Source organism: Opisthocomus hoazin, chromosome 1 (assembly GCF_030867145.1).
Source record: "Opisthocomus hoazin isolate bOpiHoa1 chromosome 1, bOpiHoa1.hap1, whole genome shotgun sequence".
Classification (NCBI taxonomy): domain Eukaryota; kingdom Metazoa; phylum Chordata; class Aves; order Opisthocomiformes; family Opisthocomidae; genus Opisthocomus; species Opisthocomus hoazin.
This window is the reverse complement of record NC_134414.1, coordinates 45,696,743-45,711,043: the sequence shown is the minus strand read 5'-3', so window position 1 is coordinate 45,711,043 and position 14,301 is coordinate 45,696,743. Positions and strand designations below refer to the sequence as shown.

At 36.6% G+C, this 14,301-nt stretch overlaps 1 protein-coding gene across 6 annotated transcripts in view; it reads left to right on the top strand.

The window, feature by feature from the left end:
• PCDH9 (protocadherin 9) overlaps positions 1–14,301 on the top strand; it is a 731,424-nt gene that overhangs the window by 310,777 nt on the left and 406,346 nt on the right. For 3 of the 6 annotated variants that reach the window (XM_075422763.1, XM_075422746.1, XM_075422777.1), the window contains exon 3: positions 6,844–6,909. The exons of the other annotated variants lie outside the window; for them this stretch is intronic. In XM_075422763.1, coding sequence (XP_075278878.1) covers positions 6,844–6,909 — 66 coding nt within the window. The remainder of the gene's footprint in view (positions 1–6,843; positions 6,910–14,301) is intronic. 6 annotated transcript variants of the gene reach the window in all.

The window sequence follows — 14,301 nt, the reverse complement described above, 5'->3', positions numbered from 1 at the left end:
TGTAATCAGGGTAACTTCTAAAGTTTGTCTCAAGCATTGCTTTGTTCCTTTGATGTCCTGATGGTCTTCATTAGGATTACTTTATCACTATGCTTTATAGTGAGAAAAAAACCTGAGCAAAATAAAATCCTTATGATTTTCTTCTGACTATTGTCAGAAGTTTACACTTATTTTCTCTGAATGGCAACAATAATTAAGTGTACTTCTCAGCCAGAAATCTGCTGCTCCCGTTATAATTTGTTCACTTTGTAATAGAGAATTGCAGTGCTATCTGTGCTAATCATTACCAGAAAGTCTCAGTGTATAGGTTTATTCCCAGTATGGATTTGAGCTTATAGAATTCACAGGATCTGAGTCAAAGCATTAAATTGGGAAAAAAATTAGTACAATGAATTACAGTGCCAATTTCAAAGCTGAATCATATCCACTTTTGGGATTTCAGTAAAAGGTAGCTTTGCATGAGTGAGAGTCTTCCCACAAGACTAGAGTCCTCTTCTGAGGTGTAAAGGATTGTCCTTTGCAACATAATATGCTGCGTCTGAGAGAAAGAGAAAATGAGAGAGAGATTTTATTACTTTCAGAGAGAAATTCTATTTCAATTCTTTTCTTCCTTGTTTTTTTTTCTTTATCGTACTTTCACTTAGCATTTAGAAATATCTGGAAATTACAGAAGTGTGTTATTTGTTCTTTTTCCCATTGCATATAGTTTGCTAACTTAATGCTGCAGCTACAGAAACAATGCGTCCCCTGGATGTTTCTGTGCTTTCATATAACTGACCCTTCTGTAGTTTCACCTGAAGAGAGTTTCAAAGTCATGAAAGAGTGTGTGTAGACATTTATCATGCACTTTTGTCACAGTGTATCCTCAGAATAGGAGTACTGCAATGAACAGCAGTGCAAAGAGCTGGTCGCTGTTGGTCAGATAGCGGTTTGAATCTTTGCCCTTTTTGACCTTAGAGTTACCAATAAGTAGTCTACTTGTGGTTTTTCATAGATAAATCACATCTACTTTGAGCTAAATTGAAACCACCAATTAATTTCATGTAGGAGCAATCCACACAAACCTAAATAGTGATCGTCTCTTTCTCAAGAACCACACATTATTCTTTGTCTTATATGACCATTTATTTCCTTTGCCCTTGGGGTGAGGATGGAAGACTTCACAGATCGTAATTCTAGGCAACACTAAAGAAGCATAAAACCACAATAATTTGATATTTGCAGGATCATAATATAGTCTTTTGTGGCTGAAACCAGTTATAAACTGTCATCATTAACAGTCAGTCCAGATCCATTTCAGCAACAAAGAATTGCACTGCACATTGCAGGTTTTTACATAACAATTTGATTATGTTGTCCTTATGTGTGGATTTCATCTAGATTTCTGTGTTTAAAATAAGCAAAATCTTCTGTTAAAATTATATATTCAGTACCTTACATGTGGTGAAGTTATATGCTGGTCAAATGGTCTCACACCAGAAGATCAATGTTAATTAGACATCACATAAACAAGAAATAGATGGAAGCAATGAATAGACTGTAGAATATAAAAAGTGAACTTACTGTTGTGCTTGGTCTGTCTTTTCTCTGTTAGTTCTTCTTTACATCTCATTTTAACAGTTGATAGACAAGTACCAGAGATTTATTTAACAAAGGAGTCTGGGTCAAAGGCAGGGAATGTAAGTCCATGAGGCAATGGTGACTAAAAGACATGACTTTAACAGCATGATTTTGATAGTGTATTATGTTGCAATAACAGGGAATGCATGGGGAATGCATATGCTTTGAGAGTCAAAATTAAATTATGAAGTCTTTTTGCTTTCTTTTGGTGGGATAGAATTTCTCTGTGATCTCCGAGACATCTCTTACTAGATTTTCTGTGTTCCGTATTCACTGCTGACACCAGTACAGGTAGATCCTAGAGCAGGTTTAAACAACAACAAAAAAAAGAAAGCAGTGAAAAACGTACTTGTTTCCTTTATCTAACAAAGCGTACATTTGTCTTTCGAAAAACATACTTAATTGCTCACACAGGAAAATAATGGCATGTCTTGTGAGCCTTTTATTTCTAACACTGACAATATATTCCTAGTTTCATTCTTTTTAATAAATTACAATTTTCCTTTTAAGATTTTACTTCATCCTTTAGAAAGTGACTGTGCCTATGTGGAGTTTTTTTTGTTGGTTTTGTTTTTGAAAGCAAGTAAAACTGCTTATCTCTGTAACTGATGTGCTTTTACTTTTTGATGTTTTTTTCTGCTTCCATGATGAGCAACCATCATCAGCTGGTATTATTTATTTAATATTTTTCTGTTATTTAAATTATAATGTTATAACATTTACAAATAAAGTCAAGCGGTAGGCAAATGAATGCCGAAGTCAATTTAAACCATGCCAGTTGGCAAAGAAGGGAACTCAGTGAGTTGGTAAGGACTTCTCTGGTGCTGCTTCTTCAGCTGAATGTTTATTGTTGAGGTATTTTTTATGTATGTATTAATGTGTCAAAGTGCAAATCAGCCCATCATCTTTATTTCTACTTCTTTGTTTTTGCACTGTAATTAAAAGGTCAGTAGCTCATCATGCTTGATTTTTTTGTAAATAAAGACAATGTTACAGAATCTTCACAGATATTACAACATCTTCACAGGAAGGTATAGTCCTGTGTAAGAATCTGTGCAGAAATGTATCATTTCTAGACTGTATGCTGGTGCAATACAGCCTCTCACAGGCTTTCCAAATGAGCAATTAAACGCTGTGCTTTCCTGTCAGTTCTCTCTGGTATATATACACTACAGTGGTGTTGAAGTGTAAAAATGAACAAAGGAAATTATCCTTGCTAAGGCCTATTAATGATCAGCCGTAAACAAGTCTCATAGTTTTTTTTCGAACAGTGTTGTTAGTACTACCTGATTTGACAGGTTACGATGTATTTTATTTTTATTTCTGTGCAAGGGTCTCCTATATTATTTCAGTGGGAGAAAACTGAGAATTATGGTGGGGTAAGGATGCTACTGTATTGCATCCAAAAAGACAGTAAATTCTTTTGGACACAGAAATTTCTTGCTAGGTTTTGGTGTGGGTTTTTTTTTCTTTAAACTGTGTAAGGGTTTTTTTCTGGAAATGAGTGACCAACAGTATGAAAATCAAAGTGATTTATTGATGCATACAAATAAGCATTCAATTTTTTTCCTTTTAGGCACTGAATTGTCAGACATACGTTTAAGTTTGTGTGAGACTAGATGGGAGAAAAGGTGACTGAACATCAGTCCCTTAACTCCTTACTTGCTGGGAGTGAGAGACGAGGCTGTTCAGAGGCCCTTATGTTTTGGTCCATTTGTTTCAGAGAAGTTTGCCTGATGAGAAAATTTATGCACACAAATTTCAGTTGTGTAATTCAGACAGCTTAACTTCTACAGGCACTGTGCAAAAATGTCTGTACAACTGTTTGAAGAGGCCAAAATTAAGTATTCAGTGTCCAAATAACCAAGGTTCATCACAATCAAGGTTTAACTTGTGGAGCTAAACTTTTGAGGATAACAAAGTACAGCAGGTTTCTTCCTCAGACAAGGTTATGATTTTTGGTGTCCGTATTTTTTAATATATGATCCTTGCGGAAAAGGAGAAGAAAAAACTAAGAAGTCTGATTAATGGAAGAAGCTTAGAAAGAGCTAAGTTTGAAGACTGATCTCAGAGCTTTTAGGCTGCAAAAAAAGTCCCATTAATTTTAGTGGGAGTTTTGACTGCACAAGGACTTTCAAGATCAAGTACTTTCTTGTTCATTAAAGGATAGACGGTAATTAGAAATAAAGCACAGGAAAGATTTTATATAGTATTGCTTTTGTCAGCTGAAAAAAATCCATATTATTGTAGAAGTTTTAGGCTAATCTTCTTTCTCCCTTTCTTGCATAAAATGATGACACAGTAGGTTGTTTTCATTACTCTTAGAGGTCTGTGGTTCTATGTTGGTTTTTATTGGGAAAAAGCAATTGGCAAGTTTTTTCTGTGTTATCTTCCTTGCTGTTGGAATCTCATCTATGATGCTGACTTTGTCATTTCCCTCCTCCATCCAAACTGTTTAGCTCAAGATATTCCCACAACATTTTTGTTTGTAAATGTTGGATGATAAAAGAAATAAAAAGCCAGTGTGAATTTTGGATTAAGTATTTTGCTGATGTCAGCTCATGAAATAGAGGAAAGATTGGAAAGAAAAAGAGAAAACTCTACTAAGTTTTACAGAAACAAAACTTGCACATTTTATGATACCTTATATTATGATGACTTTTGAACACCTTTTAGGGAAGAAGCTATATATACTTAACACCACTTGAATCCAGCCCTGAATTTGAAGTGTATGGCAGTCATGAGCCATTTCAAGAATCACAAATTTAGGTCATCAACTGATGGGAGTACTTTCTATACTGACCTCAGGGACAAGGGACTCATCTCCTGTTAGAACTTCAAGCCATTCTTTGTAATAGTTAAAAATACGTTTCATGTTACTGTTTCCATACAGCTACTTTTTTTTTTCCCCACCCCAATCAAAATCTCCTTTCCCTCAGTTTATACCTGTAATTTATTTGAGTGAAGAATGTGGTCCAATTTTAATTCTAATTTGAATTGCCACTGGTTGTAAGATTGAGAGCAGGAGCCACTTTCTTTACAGCTTTCTACCACGTGGGCACAGAGAAGCTGTAGAAGGATGTGGAGCCAGAGAAGCTGTTGCGAAGCTGTGGCTTCCCTGGTTCTCTTTGCTGACCCTGCAATACATAATGGTCTTAACCATTCCCAAAAACAATGGAAAGTGAGGAAGATGTATTTCACTTCGGATGTAGCAGTAGTGTACTTTTTGAGAAAGTAGCTATGTAGAAAAAAGGCATCCTCTTTAATGATGCCATGCATTTGTCTCTTCAATCTACAACTGTTCTATGAATGAGATTTTATTCCTGCTCATTCCTTTTTTATTTTGATGGTCTTCCTAAGCTTTCAACTAGCAAAGAGGATAGGGGAAGCGTTCGTTATTTGTTGTTATGAAAATTACTCTTGTGTTTCCTTTCCAATTATTTTCAGGAAACAATACATATTATTTCTGCAAAGGTGACTTATTTCTCTAAAGGTGACTTTCTAACAAGCAAGAAGGTGTCTGCTAATATGGCACACAATCTGCCTTCAGAAACTCATCACTTTATCAAAGTGGATAAATCTGTGCAATATGCATTCTAAAAAGAGAGCTTGATCCACAGAGACTCCCTCTCTACTTTTTTACAAATTTAATTCTGTTGCCTTTGGGTGAATTGCACTTCATTTGTACTCATGTAAATGCGGAAAACAATCATATGTAAAATATCAGAGGAGGTACATACAGATTTTAAAATGAGGCATTCTCAGTGGCTTTTACCTTTCTGTTAAGCTATGCTTATTAATCTCCATGGATTTTGTAAGTGCCTTTTGAATCAGAGTGTAAGACCAAATAGCATTTCTGCCTGTGTAAAGCATTTTGGGTTTGGTTTTCTTTCAAATGAAATTTTAGGTGACAAAGAAGGGACTTCCTGAAGCTAGTTGGAAATGTGACTTGAGATATCAGAGGAGAATATTTTTGGTAGATAAAAATACTCATGATGACTTTCTGCTTTCAAGGGGATTTCTTCAAAAAGCTTTCAGAACTGTGATACAATTCTCCAAGAACACAGAACTTGTGTGAGATATCTGAGGTACCTGTTGGGAGTACTTTGGAAGACACGTATTTTCCATTGCAAGTAAAAGTACTATTTGATGTGAAGTTTTCTGAGGATTTTTCTCACTATGCAATGATAAAGGAACAGATACACCATTCTGTACAGAATACTAATGTCCTTTCTGAATATGGTGTACAGAATGTTTGTTTGTAATTTGGGCATATTACTCTACAGAAAATGGATGTGAAATTATCTGACTTTCCAGAAACATTACTCTTAACGTTATGTTCTGTCTCTGGGTAGCTTTCTTTTCTCAAATAAAATATAGCAGTACAAAGGCCTGGAGCTGGGTTGATACCTGGGTTTCTGACTGTCTTTCCAAATGCGTTTGCTGTGCTGGCTTAGACTGTTCAGAATTACTGTGGTACTGTTTTGCTGTCGGGTTGGATAACCAGTTCAGTCCCTGTAGGAATACGCGGTTTTGAGGGTTCTGCAAACTTGGTAACCTACTGAACTTTCCCTCCACAGTTGTCTTACAGTCATATACACACAGAGTCCTTATGACTCGAGTCCTCAGAGACATGATATTTTGGGGTGTCTGAATATTATACTCAGGAGGGAACCTGAAGTACATAGTGCTATTTATATTCAGCAGTTAGTAACAGAGCATGAACATCCATTACTGCTCCTACATTAAACACAGCCTTAATTGCAGTTTTAAAGATCTGCTGGTTTTGCTTTTTAGAGTCTCAGGGTTGATTAATAATATCTTAATAAAAAGCTTAATAGTGCATTAAATTAAAAAAAAAAAAGTTTCTTCTTATTATGAGACAGCGATTTCAGTTGGTAGTTCACTAAACAGAACAATAAAAACCCATGTGAAATCTGTTGCCTGGCTGCAGCAAAATGTTATACAGTGAGTCTCCAGAAACCAAAATCATGTTTGATATAGCATTATAAATGTTACCACATGTATGTTTGATAAAATCAGGCTATGGCCTCTGATGTTTGTGAACCTTCATAAAAAAAAGTTATTTATCTATCATCAGGAGAAGTTTTCTCACATTTTGCTTTTTATATTACCAATATTGGGCCATTGGGGAGGTGGGTTATCTGAAGATCTGTAGTAAGAATGACACATCTTTTTTATTTAAATATTATTGCTTTTTAGGCACTGAATTTTGGAGATATGCCGAAGTACTTGTGGGAGATTTGGGTACCTGACAAACCATGGGTGGTAAGATATCAGATCCACTGAAATAAATAAAATAAACATTTACTTTTATGATAGGTATTTTGGACACTTTGGTCACTGAATTCAATAGGCAAAACTCCCGCAGGGCTCATAAGAAGTGCATTACTCCAAATTTATGCAAGTGTGTTGCAATTCTTTTCAATATTGTCACACTGGTGTGAAGCTGAAGTAATGCCTGCAGTGAACTAGAACTGTGCGGTAGCATCTGACAGGGGGAAGGGAGTACTGCTCAACTGAAGATTGTAAGACCTTTTCACTTAGCTTTACTCAGACAAGCAAGCAGCTAGGTATTGCCCATCAGACCTGTTTATGGTTTACATCTGGGCCTGCTGAATAGTACCTTTCTCTAGCCATGCTCTTTTTAGTCATGTTTAGTACTTGCTCTGTACTCCAACCCAATAAGCCAAGGAAAATAACAATCTCCTTTTGAGCACCATGTGGACTGCTCAGAGAATGAGTCAGGCAAATGCTGTCTGTCTTCCACTTTCAGAGGCAGTAATCAGAGAATTAGAGTTCAATGCTTTGATTTCTAAAGCTCTGCAGTAGGACCATGGCTTATTTAGATGCACAGTTTCTTCTCTGTGCAGAACTCCAGTCTAGCCCATCGGTTTCCGTGATGGTTTTTTTTTGTGTGAAATAAGGGACTGCAATAGCTGTCCATTATGTGTGCATTAAAAAAAAAAAAAATCATAGCAGAAAACTCAATGTGGAAGTTCAGAACTTCCAGTTGTTTTAAAGTTTAAAAGTCATTAATGCAATTTAGATTTACTTGCCTCTTAGAATACATTTAATTATATTTGTTCAACTATTCAAGCTGCCAGATTACAGTAAAAAGTTGTTTCCTTTATTATATAGGCCTCTTTCCCCAAAACTAAGCACTCTCTAGAACTTTCCTTAAGCTACATCAGAAAAAGAAAATTTCCTGGAAACTGGAGTTTCCAGTATCAGACATTAAATTTAAAACTACATTTTCTACCTACCTACTGGGTATTTGACTTTTTAGCCTTAATCGTAGGCTATTTTAGCCTCAGTATAGACATTTCAGAGATAAGGGAATTACTTTCATTTTCTAGTGTAAGATATTCTGAACAAACTGTTGAATCTCTATTAGGGTACTATAAAACTGATATAGATACAGAAATCTAGATATCTATCTTATCTATCGCCTCTGCAATGACAGAGAATGCTGTGTTTATATATTAATCCAGTAACAAGTGAATTTTGAAGTAACTTTTGAATGAAAAAAGCCATCATAAACAGTTAGGACAAAGTAATTTAAAGCGAACTCAATAATAAGTGAGATTTAGCTGCCTATAGCTATATATAAATTCCTATTAAGGCAACAGAGAATGGATAGACCACACTAAGGTGGATTCAGGCAGTGGAGTACCATATGAGATGAAACATGCACTTAAGCTCCTAGCTCAGTTTTGGGGTGTCCTTTTTGCTTGAGTACTATAGTGTAATGTTTTAGCAGAAGCTGTCACCTCTGATATTAGATTTTATTGGATAAGAACTGCAAAATAAAGAGTCCTGAAGTACTCTTTTATTTAAAGTTCTAAGAATAATATATATGTAACGCCTCATGGTGGAGTCCACTTTTTTGAGGTAAAGTACATTGTTCTGTACATTACATTGTAAAAGCTGGTCTTTCAGGAGTTATATGTGTTAGCGAAATAATTTTCATGGAACTTGGATGTTAATTACTAGAAAGTAAGTTCTAAAGTCACCGAACAGGAAGAATGTTCTAAGCTTTTAAGCTAATTTCTGGAAGATTTTATGGAACTGTCACAGCCTTTCCCTAAGAATTGTTGCTCTTTGTCAGACAAATATTTTCACTTGGATTCAATACTTCCAGAAAGTTAAAGAAATGGGTAATCGAATTCCCACGCCTATTCTAAGTTTTAAAAAATACGAACATTTATTCTCTTTACTCTCCCAGCTGATATTGGGAATGGAGAACTTTGGGCTTTTTTTTTTTCTAGTTGACAACAAAAACGTGGTTAATCAGTTTAATTAAAGCTTCATTTCCATCCATGTGAATCCTAGGCTTTGAAAAAAATCCTCCAAACCTTTACTTCTGGATTGCATTGTAAGTATTTAAATTTATTTTTATCATTTTAGTGTTAGATCTTCACAGTCTGGGCAATAACTATATAATGTTCATGGTCTGTAAAGTAAATGACGTCTGCTCATTTTGCAATGTATTATTGAGCATGAATAAAGACGTACTGTATTCTTGCTTTTTTAAAAAAGTTGAATTACCTGTGAGTACACAATGTGAACAGCAATTACACAGTCTTTTTATAAAGGATGCTTGGCAGAGCAAATCTCCATTAACATTGTATGTAATAGAATCTAAAAAAACCTCTTAATACAAATTTCAGACCTAATGGATTTTCTACTTGTTGAAGTTAAATTTTAGTCATTCCCTTTAATGTTGATGGTATTGGGAACTGAAGATTAGATGCAGAAGTTCTCAGGTAAATATCTGGTGTACCTGATTAAGCAGCAGTTCAGACAGCACGATTTTGTGGGGGAACTGGGCTGGGGCAGATTGGATGCAGGAATAGAAAGAGAACCCTCACTGATGAATAATCTAAAACGGTTTAGTATGTGGGAGGGCTGGTAGCACATGGACAGCAATTTGTCTTGTAAGAAATCTGTTCTACAACACTCACACATGCACACACACACACCCAGACACCAATCAAACCCTCCAGCCCCATTCAGACCAGCATGCAGGGGTACAGGACACTCACTGCAGCTGTGCAATGCGTCTGGGTCTTGGTTGGCAGCTGGACTCCCATGTACGTGCTTCACGGTCACCCTTCTGTGTGGTGCTGGATGCCTATGAATGTGTTCACTCATGAGGAGTTATTGTCTTAACTGTTTATTGCTTTATCAATCATGTTTTGGTGTAAGCCACTGTAAGGCAAGCTAGTGAGCGATGTGGCCTCACTAGTCACATAGCCTCAGGCCAATCTCCTTGGTATCATCCACATGCAAGGCCAACTAGTAGTTGTCACTGAGGTTTCCATCACTCTTTTGTCTCCCAAAGCGAGTGTGTTACAGGAGTGTAACATCAGCAACAATTATATGATGAAGTTCAGCTAGAGCAGCTTTATTTTCAGTCTCATACCAGGTTAATTTTGTTATTTGCAGATGGGTAGATGCAGTCATGGTCCCATTTATCTGAGGAAAGCTTTTGGGTAGACTCCATCTTGTGATACGTGATGAAAATGAGCCCTTCTAGGAGTATGACGGTACTTTGGCACTGATAACATTAACATCTGTTCCTCTAGGACTAAAACACCCCCTCCCACCCCAATACACAAAACCACAAATCTGGGCGCCTATATGTGTAAGAGGGAGAAAACCTGCATGGAATAATCAAAATCAGGAGGAAGGGACAAATTTGTGAAGGATGTTTTACAAGCGTGAATCTTATGACTGAGCTTATCCTAAAGTAACAGAATCTTTCTTCAAGAGAGAAAAGAGATACAGAGCTGTAGGAAATGGGCCAAGGTTAAAGGGAAGGATTTGAGACTATTCAAATATCTCATTTGAGTATGTTCCATATAAATTACTTTGTTTCCAAGTAGATCATGCAGGAATTTTTTTCTCGTGGTGAGAAAAAAAAGACATAGCTTTTTCTTTGCCGTTCAAGCTACATAACAATAATTGCTTGGGTCAGGATTCTGAGAAGAAGGATGCTCTGTACATTTTATTTTTTCGAGTCTTCATGTACGGATGTTGTTATTAACCCTGGCAAAGTTTTCACAATTTGTATTATTTTGCTCTGATCTTAACTCTTAGTGCCTATAAGCTGGTAAAACAAGTCTCATAACTTGGATGTAATTCAGAGATGTTGGATAAACACCAATCTTCTTTATAATTACATTTCATTTCAACTTTTTTTTTAAAAAGTAAGTTGCTTTTTAGAACTGTCATTAAAATTACTTGTGAATCATCTCTTTCAAATGAATCAAAATAGATGCTGATCAATGAGGTACTGCTGTCTCAAATGTGCTTGCAGTGAAACTGAGTAACTTCAGATTTATATAAAACTAAACATTTACATGTATATCTTGACTTCATTTCTCCCTAATTAGCAGCATGCAATGTACCATTCTGATTTTTGATTCAACCTTTTGGTGCCTGCACCTACCCTTAGGGATCCCAGCTGTTTTCCTCCCCTGCTGTAATTGAAATCAAACTTGTTCCAGCCTGTAATTGATAGAGAATCTAGCCATCTAATGTCTTCTATGAGATAGATGCACAGCAGAAGCGCATAAAGTGGCATCTGGAAACCGAGTGCCCGAATGGAGTGAAGATAGGTTTGTTCTTGTTTTGTTATACAATATTCCAATTCTTTCATCAACTAGTTCACCTACATTTTAGTAAGTTAAGAGTGTGACACGTGTAGAAATTTGGAGGTGTATGTGACGTGAATTGAAATGGTTAGGTCAAATCTCTCTGTCCTCATGAAGAACTGTGCCTCCAGACTGCTCTTACATCTTAGCGTCTTTGCCTGCTCTTTTCTCTGGTGTTGTAAAGAAGTATTCTAGTGTATATCTGGCTGTTGTTATGACAGATCTAATGGCTCATATGGGAATGTAAATCTAGATGTTCTCTCTCACTCCTGTTTTGGCATCTAGTGCAAATCATAATCATGTGTAAAGAGTGCATCTTTTTGTCTCCGGGTGAAGACATTTGCTAGGAATCTGCCACTGGAAGCAGGATGCTGCTGTCTGTCAGTACTTCAATATATTCCTGTTTTTTTTTTTTCTCTCTTAAACCATATAATGCTTTCATTCTTAGTGAATAAAACAATAAGAAGTTCCTTTATCCTACATCTGGCTGCCTCTCTCTCTGCATATAGTATAGAAGAGAAAAGAACGTCAGTCAAGAATTTTTATATTTAAGTAATATTTGAATATTTTAAAAAGTGGGGTTAAGGTTATTTTTTTTTTCCCTCTCTACTGGGGATCTACTCTAGTTCCTACAATAGAAGGTTTATATATATTTTTGATAGCATTCTTCTATCTCTAGCTTCTCTTCATGGCACAATATACAGTAATTAAATAAAGAGTTAAAGAGAAGTTGCAGGTTAATAATAACTTTGTTGGCTGCTGGATTTCTTGAGATATTTTTGAGACATATTTTCTAAGCAGAAATAATGTAATAGTCCCCTGTTGATTTCCTCATATCTGATTTTGAAAGGAGCCTCACATGTTCCTTCCAGTGCTACTGATAACGAGGTGTTATCAGTACATCTAAGTCAGGCAAACTAAGGCTTTGAGCTATTGCATCTGTAATTAAGACTGAAGACCTAGTTTAAGTCAAAATCGCACTTATTCTGTACTGTTCCTGACTCTAAGCATGGTTGCCCTGTGTAAAGTTCAGCAGGATTCCTCCTGGGGTAGCAAAGTTCCTGTAGGGATATCTGAATAAATATTAGCTTTCTGGTGAATACTTATAAAGAGATTTGGAGGACAGCTAGTTATTCTGTAACTCCACAGATTATACCTGGTTTCTCAAGGACCTGAGAAAAAAAGATCAGAAATTATCTTCTTTACACAGTTCACAATCACAGTGGAGATTATTCTCATTAAATATTTATCCATCGTCGAGGAGGAAAAGAGTTGAGTAATCAAACAGTCGGTGTTAATTTAAATGTCATAACCACAATTAGAAAAAACATCCTCGCAATGAAAGTTTATTGTGGTTTCCCAACCTGTGTTCTGTAAATATCCTTCACTGAAGGATTTCCACTCTGCAGGGAGAGGGGAGAGTAAAATATGGGTTTGACTCAAGTTTCATGACCTTTTTCCTCTTTCTCAAGATTCCATAAACTTTCTGTGACTCACTGATCCCTTTACAAGACATATTAGGTTAATTTGGAGTTGTCAGTTGTTTCCTGCAAATAGATTTGCCTGCAACTTGCTCACTCTCTACCCTGAAACAATGATCTGAAACAATTAACTGTACTTTCTGTGTGACTTTAATGAAATCAATATAAGTAATAAAAGGAGAAGTTGGTGTGAGTTTTTTTGGTTGGTTGTGGTTGCTGTTTCTTTTTAACATCTATTATTTGTTTCTTGATTTGGTTTTGTGGTGATGAAGCTCATATGCAAAGCAGTACAGGTTTTTTGATGTTATTATGATATCAACTCATTTCATACTGTCTCTGTCAGATTCTTTATATGATACTATTTCTAAGCATCATCAGAACATTGTAAGTACTTAAAGATAGTTCTAATAATAAAAAGTGCAATGTTTAAACAGTGGCTTTGATGTATGATTAGCTTTTCTGTGTTTTGTACAGAAAAATATTCATTTAAATATTCTATAAGAATGAAAAAATATTAAATATATTAAGGCTAGGAATGTAATTATTCTTAGTAGTCTTGCTACATGCATGGAGTACTGTTCTATTATCTTGTAGTAAACTATGTTGGAAGGGACCTTCAGAGATCAGCTGATACAGCGTCCTACCCAGTGGGCTATTTTAGATCAGATTGTTTGAGGCCTTGCCCAATCAAGTTTTGAATATCTCCAAGGCTGTCTCCAAGGCTTGCCACAGCCTCACTGGGCAATCTGTTCCAGTGTTTGATTGCTCTTGTGCAGGTTTTTTCCTTCATATCAAATTTGAATTTCCTTTATTGCAACTTGTCCCTGTTTCTTCTCGTCCTATCACTGGCTCCAGATTCTCCAGGCCCTCCTATTAAGTGCCTAAAACTGCAACAAGGTCTCCCCTTAACTTTTGCATCTTGACGGTGAGCACATGCAGCTCTAAGAGGCCCTCTTTATATTATCCAGCCCCCTTATCAAATTGGTGACCCCTTTCTGGGTTTATTCCAGTGTTTGTCCTGTACTGGTGAGCTCAAAACCGGACATGTTCCACATGCAGTTTCATATATACTGAATAGAAAGGAAGAATCGCCTCCCTGAGCCTTTATGCTACATTTTGACTGATGCAGTTTAGTACACACTTGGTCCTCTTTGTTCAAGGACACACTGGTGACTCGTGCTCAACTAGTTCTCCACCAGTACCAACAAGTCTTTTGCTGCAAAACTGGTTTTTGTCTAGTTGGTCCCCAGCCTGCTTTGTTGCCTGGAGTTACTCCTTCCTGGGGCAGGACTCTGTGTTTGCCATTGCTGAACTTCTTGAAGTGCATAGGAAGTTCCATCTGAACATGTGGAAGAACTTCTTCCCTCTGAGGGTGACGGAGCCCTGGAACAGGCTGCCCAGGGAGGTTGTGGAGTCTCCTTCTCTGGAGATATTCAAGATGCGCCTGGACGCGGTCCTGTGCAGTCTGCTGTAGGTGACCCTGCTTTGGCAGGGGAGTTGGACTAGATGACCCACAG